At 38.0% G+C, this 13,818-nt stretch overlaps 1 protein-coding gene across 2 annotated transcripts in view; it reads left to right on the top strand.

Annotated features, from left to right (window-relative positions):
* RAPGEF2 (Rap guanine nucleotide exchange factor 2) overlaps positions 1-13,818 on the top strand; it is a 278,622-nt gene that overhangs the window by 113,448 nt on the left and 151,356 nt on the right. For both annotated transcript variants that reach the window (XM_008049096.1, XM_008049094.2), the window contains exon 4: positions 5,369-5,452. In XM_008049096.1, coding sequence (XP_008047287.1) covers positions 5,369-5,452 — 84 coding nt within the window. The remainder of the gene's footprint in view (positions 1-5,368; positions 5,453-13,818) is intronic.

The raw sequence follows: 13,818 nt of genomic DNA, 5'->3' as shown, positions 1-13,818 counted from the left end.
AGCAATTAGAACTTTTGCAAGTTAACTTTGAATTCTTTTGGGAGGATAGAGAAATAGCCTGTCTAGCAAATAAACACAATTATAATAAGTAGTAGGGATTGAGAAGGCTAGTTTTTTTACCTTCATGTCCTCAACTCTTTCCCGTGGATTTCCTGATAGGAAGAGTCAACCCTGGTTCTACGGTGATCAGTGGGTGTTAAGGGTGCCAGAACATTTGCCGTCACAACGTTTTTATCCCCGTCAGACATTGACTTTCACTTCATGTGTGTTTTGTGATTGGTTCCAGGAGAGCTGAGTTGATAGACCTTGTACTTGTTTTGTCCATATTGTTTTTTGCCTTCAGAGTTGATGTATATAAAGGAACTGAAAAGGCCAGTTAATGTTTGTTATATTCTCTGTGTCACAGTTACTCCAGATCATGGTGCCACTTATTGTACTTTTTAACATGAGAACACTACTAGTTGCCATTGAATAATTATTATTTGCATTTAATGGCCTTTGTTCATTGAATCCTTGCAGCAGCTCTAGTAACTTGCCCAAGACCTAGTTAGTAGGTGATGATCTACCTTAATTTCCAATTTTTCTACATTTTATTTCCCTGGATCAACCTTTTTGTGATAAAGGGAACATTGTAAGAACAGATTAAAATTAGTTTACAAAATACTCCTTTTTTCCTGCTTTCTATTTTGGTGGTTTATCATTTTCTATTTAAAAAAATTAAAACTAGTTTTGAGTTTGGCTGAACACATCATTTTTACTTGTCATAAATTAGAATTTAATAACAATGCTGTCGTCTTACATTAATAAAGACGAGGATGTTTTCTTCCCAAACTAGGTAAATGATCGCTGGGTACAGAAGCTAATGATAAAAACTGGGGAGAAAAAGATAGAAATTTTTCTTTGAAGTATTTTGCATTTTCACTTAAGAACCACTTTCTTGGTTCTTCACTGGAACTAAACTCTACTTGACAATGTTTTTTTTCCCTGTATGTTTTCTTGAGGCATTGCTTTTGAGTATTAGTCATGAATTTGATTAAGAATGGACTTTGAGGAAAATGTGTTCAACTGCTAATTCACTTTGAAAGCAAACACAATACAAACTAATAGGTGATTGGTATTAATAAGTAATTTAATTATTTAGAACTGTAAATAGAATTTAGTGTCCTTTAAATACTTTTGTGTTGAATCCATTTGCCATGAAAAAAACCCTCCCTCCTCACTCCACCCCCCAAACCCAAAGACTTGGTCGACATTGCTCCAAACTCCCTTGCAACACGCATATGGTTCTTAGAAGAAATGTAGTGTGGTCTGGACTTTTTTTCTACCCCCTCCTACTTTCTAGAATGTGGATGTGGTGGTGAGATTGGAGATGCCACCTTAGAATATGAGGTGGAAGCCATGGGTTGCGGATGACAGACACAAAATACAAAGAGCCTGGTTTCCCAGAGCCACAGAGACGCTGTATCAGTCTTGGACTTTTAGTGTAGTTATGTGTGTGAGAGAGAAGTGAATGTCCTCCTTGGTTAAGCCATTGCTATGTTTAGGTTTTTGTTTTTGTTTAATAATGGTTGAGCCTGTTTCCTAACTAATAGATTTGATGAAATTGACTATGTAAAATTGAATAACTTAGACATGGCAAAAAGCACTGAGTAAAGTCTGAGAGTAAGCAACAAGTGGGGAAAAAGTCATCCACCACTTGTATTTTAAAAACGTTAACTTAATAAAGTGCTCCTGGATAAGAAAAAGTCTCACAATATAAGATTAATTAGAAGTTATGAACTGATTTCACAGAAATAGAAATAGCTCATGAACACAAGAAAAAAGAAGCTCATGCAATAATAAAAACAAATAAAATTAAACCGAGATATCATTTTCACCAAGCACATTGGCAGAAATTTGAGAGTTTAGTAAAAGGCACCAGTGACAATGGTACCTGCCTGCTTCTCTAAGGATTGCCCCTCCTTTCTAGACCTGTCTGCTGTGGCCTTTCCCCAATGATCCTGATCCCCTCTGCATTTTGCTGGAGTGCTGATAACTTCAGGATCCACTTGGTCAACTCATCTGCTTTGCTCAGATGTCCTCTTCCCAATGAGACTTGAACATACTCTCTATGAGGACAGGGATTTTTTGTTGTTCCCTGGAGTATATCCTAAGCACCAAGAAGAGCCCTCAACATAAAATTGTTTAGTATTTGTTAAATCGTAACAGACTCTGTTAGTAAGGCTGTGGAGAAGCAGGTAGGCATATACATTGTTGACTACATGTAGAGGGCAGTGTGACAATGTCTGTTAGAAGTACAGTGTGTCCTTGGCATCTTCCTAACCAGAGAAGGGAAAGACCTTTACAATGAGAACTATAAAATACTGCTCAAAGAAATCCAAGAAGACACAAACAAATGGAAAAATATTCCATGCTCATGGATAGGAAGAATAAACATTGTTAAAATGTCCATCCTACCAAAGGCAATCTACAGATTCAGTGCAGTACCCATTAAGTTACCAACATCATTCTTTCCAGACCTGGAAATGACAATACAGAAAATCATATGGAAACATAAATGACCATGAATAGCCAAAACAATCCTTAGCAAAAGAAACAAAGCAGGGGGTATCACACTTCCAGACTCCAAACTTTACTATAAGGCTATAGTAATCAAAACAGCCTGGTATCGGTACAAGAACAGGCACATAGACCAATGGCACAGGATAGAGATTCCGGAAGCAAAACCTCAATTTCTCAACCAACTTATCTTCAACAAAGCCTGCAACAGCAGTGAGGAGAGGAGAACCTATCCAGTAAATGGTGCTGGGTAAACTGGCTGATCACATGCAGAAGACTGAAACAGGACCTCTACCTATCACCATACACAAAAATTAACTCTAAATGGATCAAAAACCTAAACGTAAAACCTCAAACTATAAGAATCTTAGAAAACGCAGGTGACACCCTGGTGGAAATTGGAACTGGCAATCAATTCCTATTCAGAACCCTAGATGCCCATACCTTAAGAAATAAGATAAACAAGTGGGACTTCATCAAACTAACGAGCTTCTGCAAAGCAAAAGAAATCATCGAGAGAGCGGGGAGACAGCCCACAGAATGGGAAAAAATATTTTCCAACTGTATGTCTGACAAAGGCCTAACATCTAGGATCTACAAGGAACTTAAACGCACCAAAAGGAAAAAACCAAAGAACCCCATTAAAAAGTGGGCAAAAGACATGAATAGACAATTCTCAAAAGAAGATATACGGGCAGCCAACAGACACATGAAAAAGTGCTCAGCCTCACTCATCATCAGAGAAATGCAAATCAAAACCACACTGAGATACCACCTAACCCCAGTAAGAATGGCCATCATTAATAAAACAAACAATAGATGCTGGCGAGGATGCAGAGAGAAAGGAACGCTTTTACACTACTAGTGGGAATGCAAACTAGTGCCGCCTCTTTGGAAGACAGTGTGGCATTTTCTGAAAGAACTAGAAATTGACCTTCCATATGACCCAGAAATTCCCCTATTAGGAATGTATATACCTAGAGGAACTCAAAATCATTCTACAGAAAAGATACCTGCACATGTATGTTTGTTGCAGCTCTATTCACAATAGCAAAAACATAGAACCAACTATGTTGCCCACCGAAGCTGGGCTAGATAAAAAAAATGTGGTACATATACCCAATGGAATATTGTACAGCCATAAAGAAGGACAAACATATAGACTTCACAGCACTTGGATGGATTTAGAGTCAGTCATACTCAATGATCTATCACAGAAACAAAGAACAGAGTACCATATGTTCTCACTCATAAGCGACATTGAACAATTATAATGCCATAAGAAAGAGATTGGCAGTAGTGGGAAACTGTCAGGGGAGAGGGGGTCGAATTGGCAGTTGAGGGAAACTGCTAGGGAAGGGAGGGGTATACCACATCAACAAGGGTACCTGCATAATCAAGTTTTGTATACCTAACCCTGAATTGTACCCCACAACTTTATAACAACAAAAAGAAAAAAAAAAAAAAAAAGAATTACAGTGTGTGTGGAGGGCAGTGTGACAGATTCCATCAGAATCACGTATGTGCACTCTTTGACCTAATGATTGACCTTCTGGGACTTTACTTTCACTTACTTCTGCATGTACTAGATTTTTCACTGCAGTTTTTATACAACGGCATATGATTGAAAACAACTGAAATCACTGTTGATAGGGGGTTGCTTAAGTCGGATTTGACACATCCACACCATGGAATGGAATGCCCTGTAGTTGTAAAAATACACAAGAGAGCTAGCTTCTGATGAAAAGATCTCTAAGAGTCAGCACAAGGGAAAGAACTGTGTAGAGGGTGCTGTCTTTTCTGTGAAGAAAAAGGTGATGGAGGAAATGAAAATATGTGTCCATTATTGTATGCATATACATAGATAAATTTTGAAGGAATCCCCAAGAATTGTAGTAGAAAAATTTTGAAACTTGGTAGACAGGAAAAATGGTTAGGAAGACTCCCATTTCACTGATACCTCTTTGTATTTTTTGTTTTATGAAGTAAGTGAAAGTATACGAAAGAGGACCCAAAAAACCCTGGAATTTATTTATAGAAATTTGTGTATTCTTACATGTCTAAATTTCAGTCACCTTCAAAGTACTCTCCGTTTGTTGCAATACACCTCTCGAGATGCTTTTTTCACTGTTCAGAACACTTTTTAAACTCATAAATGTTCATGTTTTAGTGCTTCTGCCATTTTTTGTTTTATCTTTTCCACATTGGCAAAATGTTTCCCTTTGAGGACTTTTTTCATTAGGGAAACCATAAAAAGTTGCTCAGGGAAAGGTCTTATGACAAGGGAGGGTGGGTCGTGAGGGTTATGCCATTTTTGGTCAATAACTGCTGAACACTCAGCACAGTGTGAGAAGTTCCATTGTCATGGTAGAAGAACCAGTCACCTATTTGCCACAACTCCGGGTATTCTGCAAATCTTTCAGAACCGTCTCAAAACTTCCAGATAAAAACTTGGGTTGACTGTTTGATCCATAAGATCATCAAATTCCAAGTGTACCACAAGGGATCCTCCTTCCAAAAGATAATCCCTCCTTGTATCCCGTTCAAACATTGAAGCTCAAGAATAAAACTGGGAATGATAGGTATTATAGGTCTAAGGAACCTTTAAAAATACTGATAAATATCTTTAGTTTATTTCAGGGATTAAAAAATAATTTAAAAAAGTGATTCCAATAGTTGAAGAATGGTATTTTTATGCAGGTGTTTAGTGTTCTTGTTTTTTGCAACCCTAAAAGTAACATAGGTGCATATGTTTTGATTTTGCTGTTTTTGTAAATAATCATCTGATTCTATTACCTTTTCTTTTCAGTCCTGATGATATTGGGACCTGCTGGTATATCCTTCTCTCTGGTTCCGTGTTCATTAAGGAATCCATGTTTCTTCCACGAAGCAGGTATTGTATAGATATTCTATAATAGATTATTAATGAAGCTTGAAATTCTTTAGCAGAATTGAGCTCTTTTGCAAAATTATTTTTGCTTCCTATTTCCTCTTCTACTGATACATGGCAAGGCAGTACTCTAGGGTGTTGATACATAAATCTTTAATAAATGACTATTTTATTAAACTTCTCTTTAACAAAGGGCAAGAACATGCTGGTAACATGTACATTTGTTTACATGATCATTTCAGCTGTGTTTAGGGCATGTTTATTCGTAGGGAATGAAATTGGCTCCAAGATGGCTTAGGTAGAAAGGAACTAACTTTAAGAGTAAAGCAGGCAGTGCTATTAACATCTAAAGAGAGGTGAAGAAAGTTCATAAGATCACTTGGTATTAGAAATGGAAAGCCAGGGGCTGGCATTGACCTTTTGACTTCTCAGGGCCTTATGCCTCTTGTTTTTGCATTTGTCTGTGTTATTGACTTTCTGCTCTCTAAGGCTATTAATTTCTTTCTCCCCATGACATTGACTTGTATGTTCTAGTGATTTATAACCTTAAGTCCCTAATGTGTACAACATTTGACTGTAGTACCTGTGTCTTTTCTTTGGGTTCTTCAGGCTACAGTCTGATTGACCTGGCTTGGGGCACCTGTTTACCTCTCTTCCTGGCAGCTGTGGCCAGAAAGGGGCGAGCTCATCTGTCTCCTATGTGATGTTCTGGTTTCCAGTTCCTCAAGCGTCTTGACTACTGAGTTTCCATAGTTATTTTTTTCTTCTTATGTATTTTTCACAAGCAGATATTTTAATTTTGGCTAAAGATTTTAAAATTTTAAGCATTTTTACTTTAGATTGCTAAATAAATATTTTATTAGAATTGATTGAAGTATAGTGATTCCTTCTTTATGTCACCTAATTCTTCCATAAAAAATATTCATATTCTTGAGAAATAATTCTGAATGAGTCAGGGTCGTGTTAAAGAATCCATTTTAAAAATATGAATAAATTTTTATTAAGAAGTCAGAGACTTTTTGACACTGCAGAGCAAGATTGTCCTGGGTGTGGTGTCAGAAGGGGACCACTGGGCCTTGGTGCCGGAATGCTGATGAAGGTGTGCCAGAGGCAAAGTGAATCTACTTATAAATAGTCCCTGGTGCAGTTCTCATGCCCCTCTGCCCTTCTGCTTCTTTGAGGTCAGATTGACAAGCACTATTCTCTTTGGAAAATGGTCCCGCAAGGGAGAGAGGCTCTGTTGCCTGCTTGGTTGTTCTTACATTAGCAATAGTCATAGTAATGATGATAGCATCAGTGACAGTAGTCGTAGTAATAGAGATAGTAATAATTTCAGTAGTAGTAACAATAGTAATAAAATGATGATGACGAAATAGCCAAGGCTTTTTAAGTGTTTTCTACTTGCCTTGCATCATTTAAAGTGCTTTGTATGTGTTGTACCATTTAACCTCATAACTCTCCTTTGAGGAAGGTACAATTATTACCTGCACTTTATGAATGAGGAGACTCTGATATTATAGGATGGTGGGTGGTCATACCTCCTAGAGGTTTGCCTAGAAAGCCTGTAGTGACCCTGTGAACCAGCTCCTATAATGGTAGGAATTCCATTTCCTGGAGGAATTGAGAATTTGAATATCAATACTCTTGCTCTCCTTCAAACTGAGCACCTACTGTTTGGTCCCTTTTTGGAGATTATGACTCTGTTTCTGAACTTGGAAGAAGTAGGCAATCAGTATTTAAGCATTGGCATATTTTAAAAATTAATTTTAACGTAAAAAGCAATGATTACTATATAAAATTTTGAAGACAAAAGGAAAAATATCACCTAAAATCTTCTCCTCCAAGATAATCATTCTTTAATATTCTAGTATTTTTCTCTAGACTTCTTTATACGTATGTGTTCCACTTGTTTAAGATCATACTTTATATGCAATTTAATATCTTGCTTATTTCAGTTAAAGAATATGAGAGGGGACCTCCCCAAAAATCTGAATTTATTTATAAAAAACTGTATATTCATTCTTACATGTTTAAACTTAAGTCACCTTCAAAAGTACTGTCCATTTGATGCAATATACCTATCAACGCTTTTTCCACTGCTCAAATTAGTTTTTAAACTTGTCAATTTTAATGCCTTTTAGTGCTTCTGCCATTTTTTGTTGCACCTCTTCCACACTGGCAAAGCATTTCCTTTGAGGACTTTTTTCCTCTGGTGACCTCCAAGTAAGATTGGGTGAATAGGGAGGGTCGGACACAGGGGATCATGGCATTTTTGGTCAAAAATTGCTAACCACTCAGTGTGGTGTGGTCAGATACACTTGTAAATCACCCATCAGGAAATGGGTAAATGCATTGAAAGAATCTCCAAAAAAAAATATCTGAAGCCGGATGCAGCCTCTCACAACAATGCTAGCTGGTACGCTGATGCCAATGAGTTCCTAGAATACATACATACCTAGTAGGGGAAGCCTCTGTACTAAAGGGGCCTGCCCACCAAAAAATAATTCCTGGTTTATCTGTTGGTTTTTGGTACCCCCGTGTATATGCATTGCTTCATAATAGTAAAAACACTTCATTAGTAAGTTGGCTCTTTGTAACTTCTAATGCCTATTTAACGTTCAGTTATTTGAACTTTCCGTGATTTAGTTAATAATCGTAAATGATAAGTTTTTGATAATTCTTATTATAAATAATGCTGTGATGAATGTGACTTGAAATTTATGTGTCTTAATGAGAGCCCTGGGATTTTATCGTCACCATAATGTAGGGTGTGTTGTACAAGCTAAATTTATAGACTGAACCCTCGGACAGTGAAGGAGCTAGTAATGGTCTTCTTTGACTACCAGCCATCATCAACTAGTCAAGTAACAGTTTGTTCTGACTTCTGGAAAGGGAACTTAATGTTCAGAAAACTGCTGTTCTTGAAGAAGGGGACTTGCAGTTCAGACCTATTTCTTGAGCACATTGGACTCTACATCTAAGTATTTTAAAAGATGACATAAGTTACTTTTTCTCTGCCTGGATGTCAGTACTTGCACATTAGTACTTTAATAGACTGAAGGAAGGAATGGTGTTTCAGACTGAATGACAGGCAAGTACTATATATAGTTTATTCTTTCATGTTGCACCTGCTGACATTTGCTCTAAGTTGTTTGTGTTCTTTGGGGATGTTAACTTATGAGTAGTTTGAGATTGTTTTAATAAGAAAGCATATACTGGTACTATGTTAAAAGTTGACATTAGTGATAGATGTATATTTCTCTTTCCAGACAGCTTTGAGATTCTGTATGGATTAGGTATTAGTAGTAGTTTAGTTTCATAAAAAACTAGTTCACAGATGATTTCTCACATTTGCCATGTTTTTAATCATGTAAGTCTGGAAAATGGTTATTAGCGTATAGACTAGGTGTAAACTAAGCATTCTCTTGAAAATGCTACCTCATTTTGGTGGGTAACTTACCTGGAAAGTATTGAGGTATCTTGAACAACATTTTCTTATTTTTAAGTAATTCTCATAAAATTGTTTTGACACTTGATTTTGTCAGGTGAGAAGGGTAATATATTCGTATATTGTAGAAAATCTGTCATTGCCTTCCAGATTTTATTAGCTTTATTCAAGTTTTCAGTTGACATTTATTTAAATCAGCATTTTATGCTTTTTTTGTTTTGTTTTGTTTTCAATTTTGTTATCTTTCTAGATAGATGATGGTTGTTTTGGTATATATCTTTATTGTGGTTGTTCAGACATAAATATTGTTCCCTAAGACACTGAATTCACTGTCAGTGACAGCTTGCTCAGTGTTCCCCACTTTAAGCAATTTCAGTGATATAAATATTGGTTTTATGAGTTTTACTGTAACTCTTAGAAATTTGTCAAGTTTTGCAACATTGATGTTTGTACTAGTGGCTGTAATGTCATTGTGTTATGTTGTTACATACAATGTTGCCCTAAGATAGAGCTAAACTCTTAATTGATGTACAATTTATATTCTTGAAGCCACACACAATTTATAATTATGTTTTTCTTAAAGTCTTTTTTTTTTCTGAGTTGGAGTCTCGCTCTGTCACCCAGACTGGAGTGCAGTGGCATGCTCCTGGCCACCACAGAGTCTACCTGCTGGTCTCAGGTGATCCTTCCCCCTCAGCCTTCCAAGTAGGCGGAACTACAGTTGTGTGCTACCACGCCCGGCTAATTTTTGATTGATTGTAGAGATGAGGTCTCACCAAGTTGCCCAGGCAGGTCTCGAACCCACGGCCTCAGGCAGTCCACTTGCCTCGGCCTCCCAAAGTGCTGGGATTACAGACTGAGCCACTGAGCCCAGCCTTAAAGTCTTATTTAAAATGAATTTATTTTCTTTGTATCAACAGAAAGATTGTGAGCAAAGGTAATTTGGGAATATGGAGTGTGGGGTTTGGAGAATATTTGCCATATATGAATATGGAAACAGTGCAGACTGTTTTGTCAGGCAAGCCACTATGTTGTGAGGTTGTGTGCTGTGCAACTTTATGAGGTGCTGCTTCCATTCATAGTCATTGTAGGTTGAGTTGTAAAATAATTTACAGGTAGAGGATAGTACGATGTAGAAGAAGTTTTTCCTCCCTAATGTTTCAAAGGTGCCATTTGCAACAGCGGTGGGACTAGAAAGCAATAGATGAAAATTAGTTGCAGGTTTAAAAATGGTTTTCTAATGTACCTTTGCTTTATGCTTCATAATGGGTAGGAAAACGTTAACAATGTTTATTGTTCTAATGGACCTTAAATTAGTATATTTTAAAAATCAGACATTGTCACATAACTTAAAATTTTGTTTAAAATTGCCCCACTTTATGAATGCTGGAGCCTATTTTGTAATAAAGTCATAGTATGAGAACTTGAATTAATATGTTACTCTTTTGGCTGCTGACCCTTTGAAAGGCTGGGAATTCTAATTTAGATTAAAGACAGGTTCAGATTGTGTTTCTAAACTTTTATCTAGCTCTTTGGGTTGTTAGAGGAGATAGTTTACCTAGGGTTTGTGTTAATTTGTAGAATTTGAATTTTTTTTCTACTAGTTTATCAGTCATTAAAAAAATTATTTGCAAAAAAGAAAAAAGTATGCTAGATAAACTTAAGACATGAATCATTATTATACAGAGAGACTCTTCTTTGAATTTATGTTGGTCACAGACTTGGAAAAAATTATTCCTATTGAAATACTGGACTTGATTTTCTTAATGGAGTCAATTTTCTCATAGAGGTCTCTTAGAAAGAGCCTTTTAATAGAAATAAACATGCATGTCATATTTAATCATAAGCGACATCTTTAATGCTCTGATAGTTTAAAACTTTCTGTATGTTTCATACAGAGCAGTTGGAAAGCAACCTCTTTACTTCCTGTTTAAGTGGTACCCAGGGTAGGTACTGTAAGTTTGAAGGGAAAGATGAGCCTGGGTTAGCCATTGGCCTAGGAACTTGGAAGATGCCAAGCAAAGGATGTACTTAAGATTAGAAACCAGAGAAATTAGGACAAAGACTTATACAGAGGGGAGAGTCTTCTGAGCATGAACATTAGGACTTATTTTGCCTGGTTATGTTGGGTAGCAGGCTTAGTAGGCAAAATCTGTACACTACAAGCATGTTAAGAAATTTTGTCGGACTTCGGGCAAGATGGCGACAGGGCAGCCTGGTCTATGAGACCTTGTGCAAAGGAGAATGCAGAGGGTCTCTGGCTCTCTCCCCAGGGGCTGCGGATCCCAGCGTCCGCAGCCTGCTCTTCGGAGCTCAGCCATTGCCACCGCTGGGTATCATGGCGGTCTGGACAGCCACAGACACAGCAGCCGCTCGTGCTGCCGTGGCCTCCATGGCGGACATAGCGCATCGCGCCACCCGTGCCTGAGGCAATCCACAACTTCAGTCCTTGAAGCCCCTGCAGGCAAGATCTGCTGGGATCTCTGCTACCTCCGCTGCCACCTTGACGTTCTGCCAGCCGTGGGTCTCCTCCCATGTGCCCTGAGGCAGGCTCCCATCTCCAGCCTCTGCCCGGCTCCTGTCCGGCTCCACCCCCTCTGGGGCTGTGAGATAGCACCATCTGCTGGCGATTCAAGGTAACAACACTGAAACGGGACAAACAAGCTTGAAAAACAGACACAGGCCAGATTTGAGTGGTGAACTGAGTGGTGATCTGAACTGGCCTTCACAGTAGGCCAGGGGCAACTGACCCTAACTGTGAACAAATTTACCAACTTGAGAAGACAGCTAGAAATCAGAGCTGAAAGGACATTGGACTTAAATGAAAAGTCTCACAGAGTGTGCTCGATTGGTTTTGCTAGTTTAATGACTTGATTCTATTCCTACTGTTTTGTTCCTTTGTTTTCCTCTCTTCCTTTTCTTCTCTTTTCTCCTCTCTGTAAGCCATATCTTTATATAGAGGAACAGCACACCAATAAGGTGGTTGGTTAGCTTGTATGTTAGCATCATTGTATGTTTTAGTTTTTTTTGTATGGGAGTTGCTTAGTCTGTAGCCGTGGTCTATTGTTTTTATCTGTTTCAGTTTAGGTCTCTCTCTCTCCATTTGTTGGTATACTCGTCTGTTTCCCCGCTTGTTCCTCTTTCTCTCCACCTCCTCTTCCCCCCACTGTCTGCTCCATTCTCTTCCGTCTGCTAACCTCATTTTATTTCAGGGAGAAAACCTACAGCCCCACTGCACAGACAGATTCCAAGTCAGTGGGAAGTGGGTTTCAGATTATCCATACACCTGTCAGTGGATACCAGGACCTGCAGATAGATTTTGAATCACAGCTCCCCCCTTAAGTAAATCTCACAACTGCAAAAAGGACCACCCCCAACCTACAGTGCAACTCCAGAATTGAACACAGTAAAAGGGCATACATAAAGAAGAATAGGAGATTGAACAAACAGAAGTAAAAGCAACCCCTCTACCCCTGAATAACAGAGTTAAAGAAGACGGTGACATGGAGGGAAGGAAAAAGTAGGGAGGGAAAAAAACCGCACAAATGAAGAAAAACCAAAAGAAGAATATAGGTCTCACACAGATCCCTGGGAGGTCAGACACTGAGAAAACAGACTCCGGAGGACAAACAATGAAGAGCCCCCAGAATGACTGGTCACATGCAACAAACCCAGACATGAAGACATTAATAGAGAGAATTAAAAAAAATTGAGGAGAGACAAGAGGAAAATAGGAAGGAGCTGATGTCAGAAATAACAGCAGTAAAGAATACTGTGATGGAAATAAATAACAAACTAATAAGCATGGATAGCAGAATTAGCCAAGTGAAGAAAGAATCTCAAAGACCAAACACAGAACTAACCCAAACTGTCAAAAACATAGAAAAGAAGCTCAGAAAGACAGAGCAAAACCTTCAAGAGATGAAGGATCACTTCAAGATACTGAACGTAAGAGTAATTATCCTTCCTGAGGCAGAGAGAGAAACAGAGGCCACACTGGAACAAACATTTCATGAAATCATTCGAGAAAACTTCCCTCATCTTATCAGTGATGAAAAAATTCAAACACAAGAGATTCAGAGAACCCCTGCAAGATAACAAATGAGAAGACCAACTCCCAGACATGTAATAATTCGCCTAAACAAAGTAGGTATAAAAGAAAAAAATCCTAAAGGCAGCAAGAGAAAAAGATCAGACTACCTACCAGGGAAGACCAATTAGAATAGCAGCAGATTTATCTACAGAAACCCTCCAGTCTAGGAGAACCTAGAGCCCTGTTTTCAAAGTTCTAAAACATAAACAATTTCAACCAAGAATAACCTATCCAGCCAAACTAAGCTTCATCAGTGACAGATAATTGAAATCTTTCCCAGATATCAAATCGCTAAGAACCTATGCTGCCAACAGACCACCTCTACAAGAAACAAGAAAGTATTGAACACAGAAGAAAAGGAAAAAAGAACAACAATGTTCGTCATAAAAACACACATGATCCAACTCTAAAACCAAAAGAAAGACAAGACACAAACAGGAAGAACAACAACAACTCTGTAAGAACATTATGATAAGGATCAACTTTCACATTTCAATCATTAGTTTGAATGTGAATGAACTAAATGCACCACTGAAAAGACAAAATGGCAAAATGGATAAAATATCACCAGGCAACAATCTATTGCCTTGAAGAGACTTACCTCACTAGAAAGGACACTCACAGACTCAAAGTAAGAGGATGGGAAACAAATTTTCAGGCAAATGGAACACAAAAGAAAGGAGTCGCGATCTTAATCTCAGACAAAATACCCTTTCAGCTGTCAAAAATTTAAAAAGATACAGAAGGCCACTGCATAATGATAAAAGGTTCAATCCATCAACAAGAAATATCCATCCTAAACATATATACACCCAACATAGGAGCACA

Source organism: Carlito syrichta, unplaced genomic scaffold (genome assembly GCF_000164805.1).
Source record: "Carlito syrichta isolate Samal-C Ts95f unplaced genomic scaffold, Tarsius_syrichta-2.0.1 Scaffold130519, whole genome shotgun sequence".
NCBI lineage: Eukaryota > Metazoa > Chordata > Mammalia > Primates > Tarsiidae > Carlito > Carlito syrichta.
This window is presented reverse-complemented; position numbering and strand designations above follow the sequence as displayed.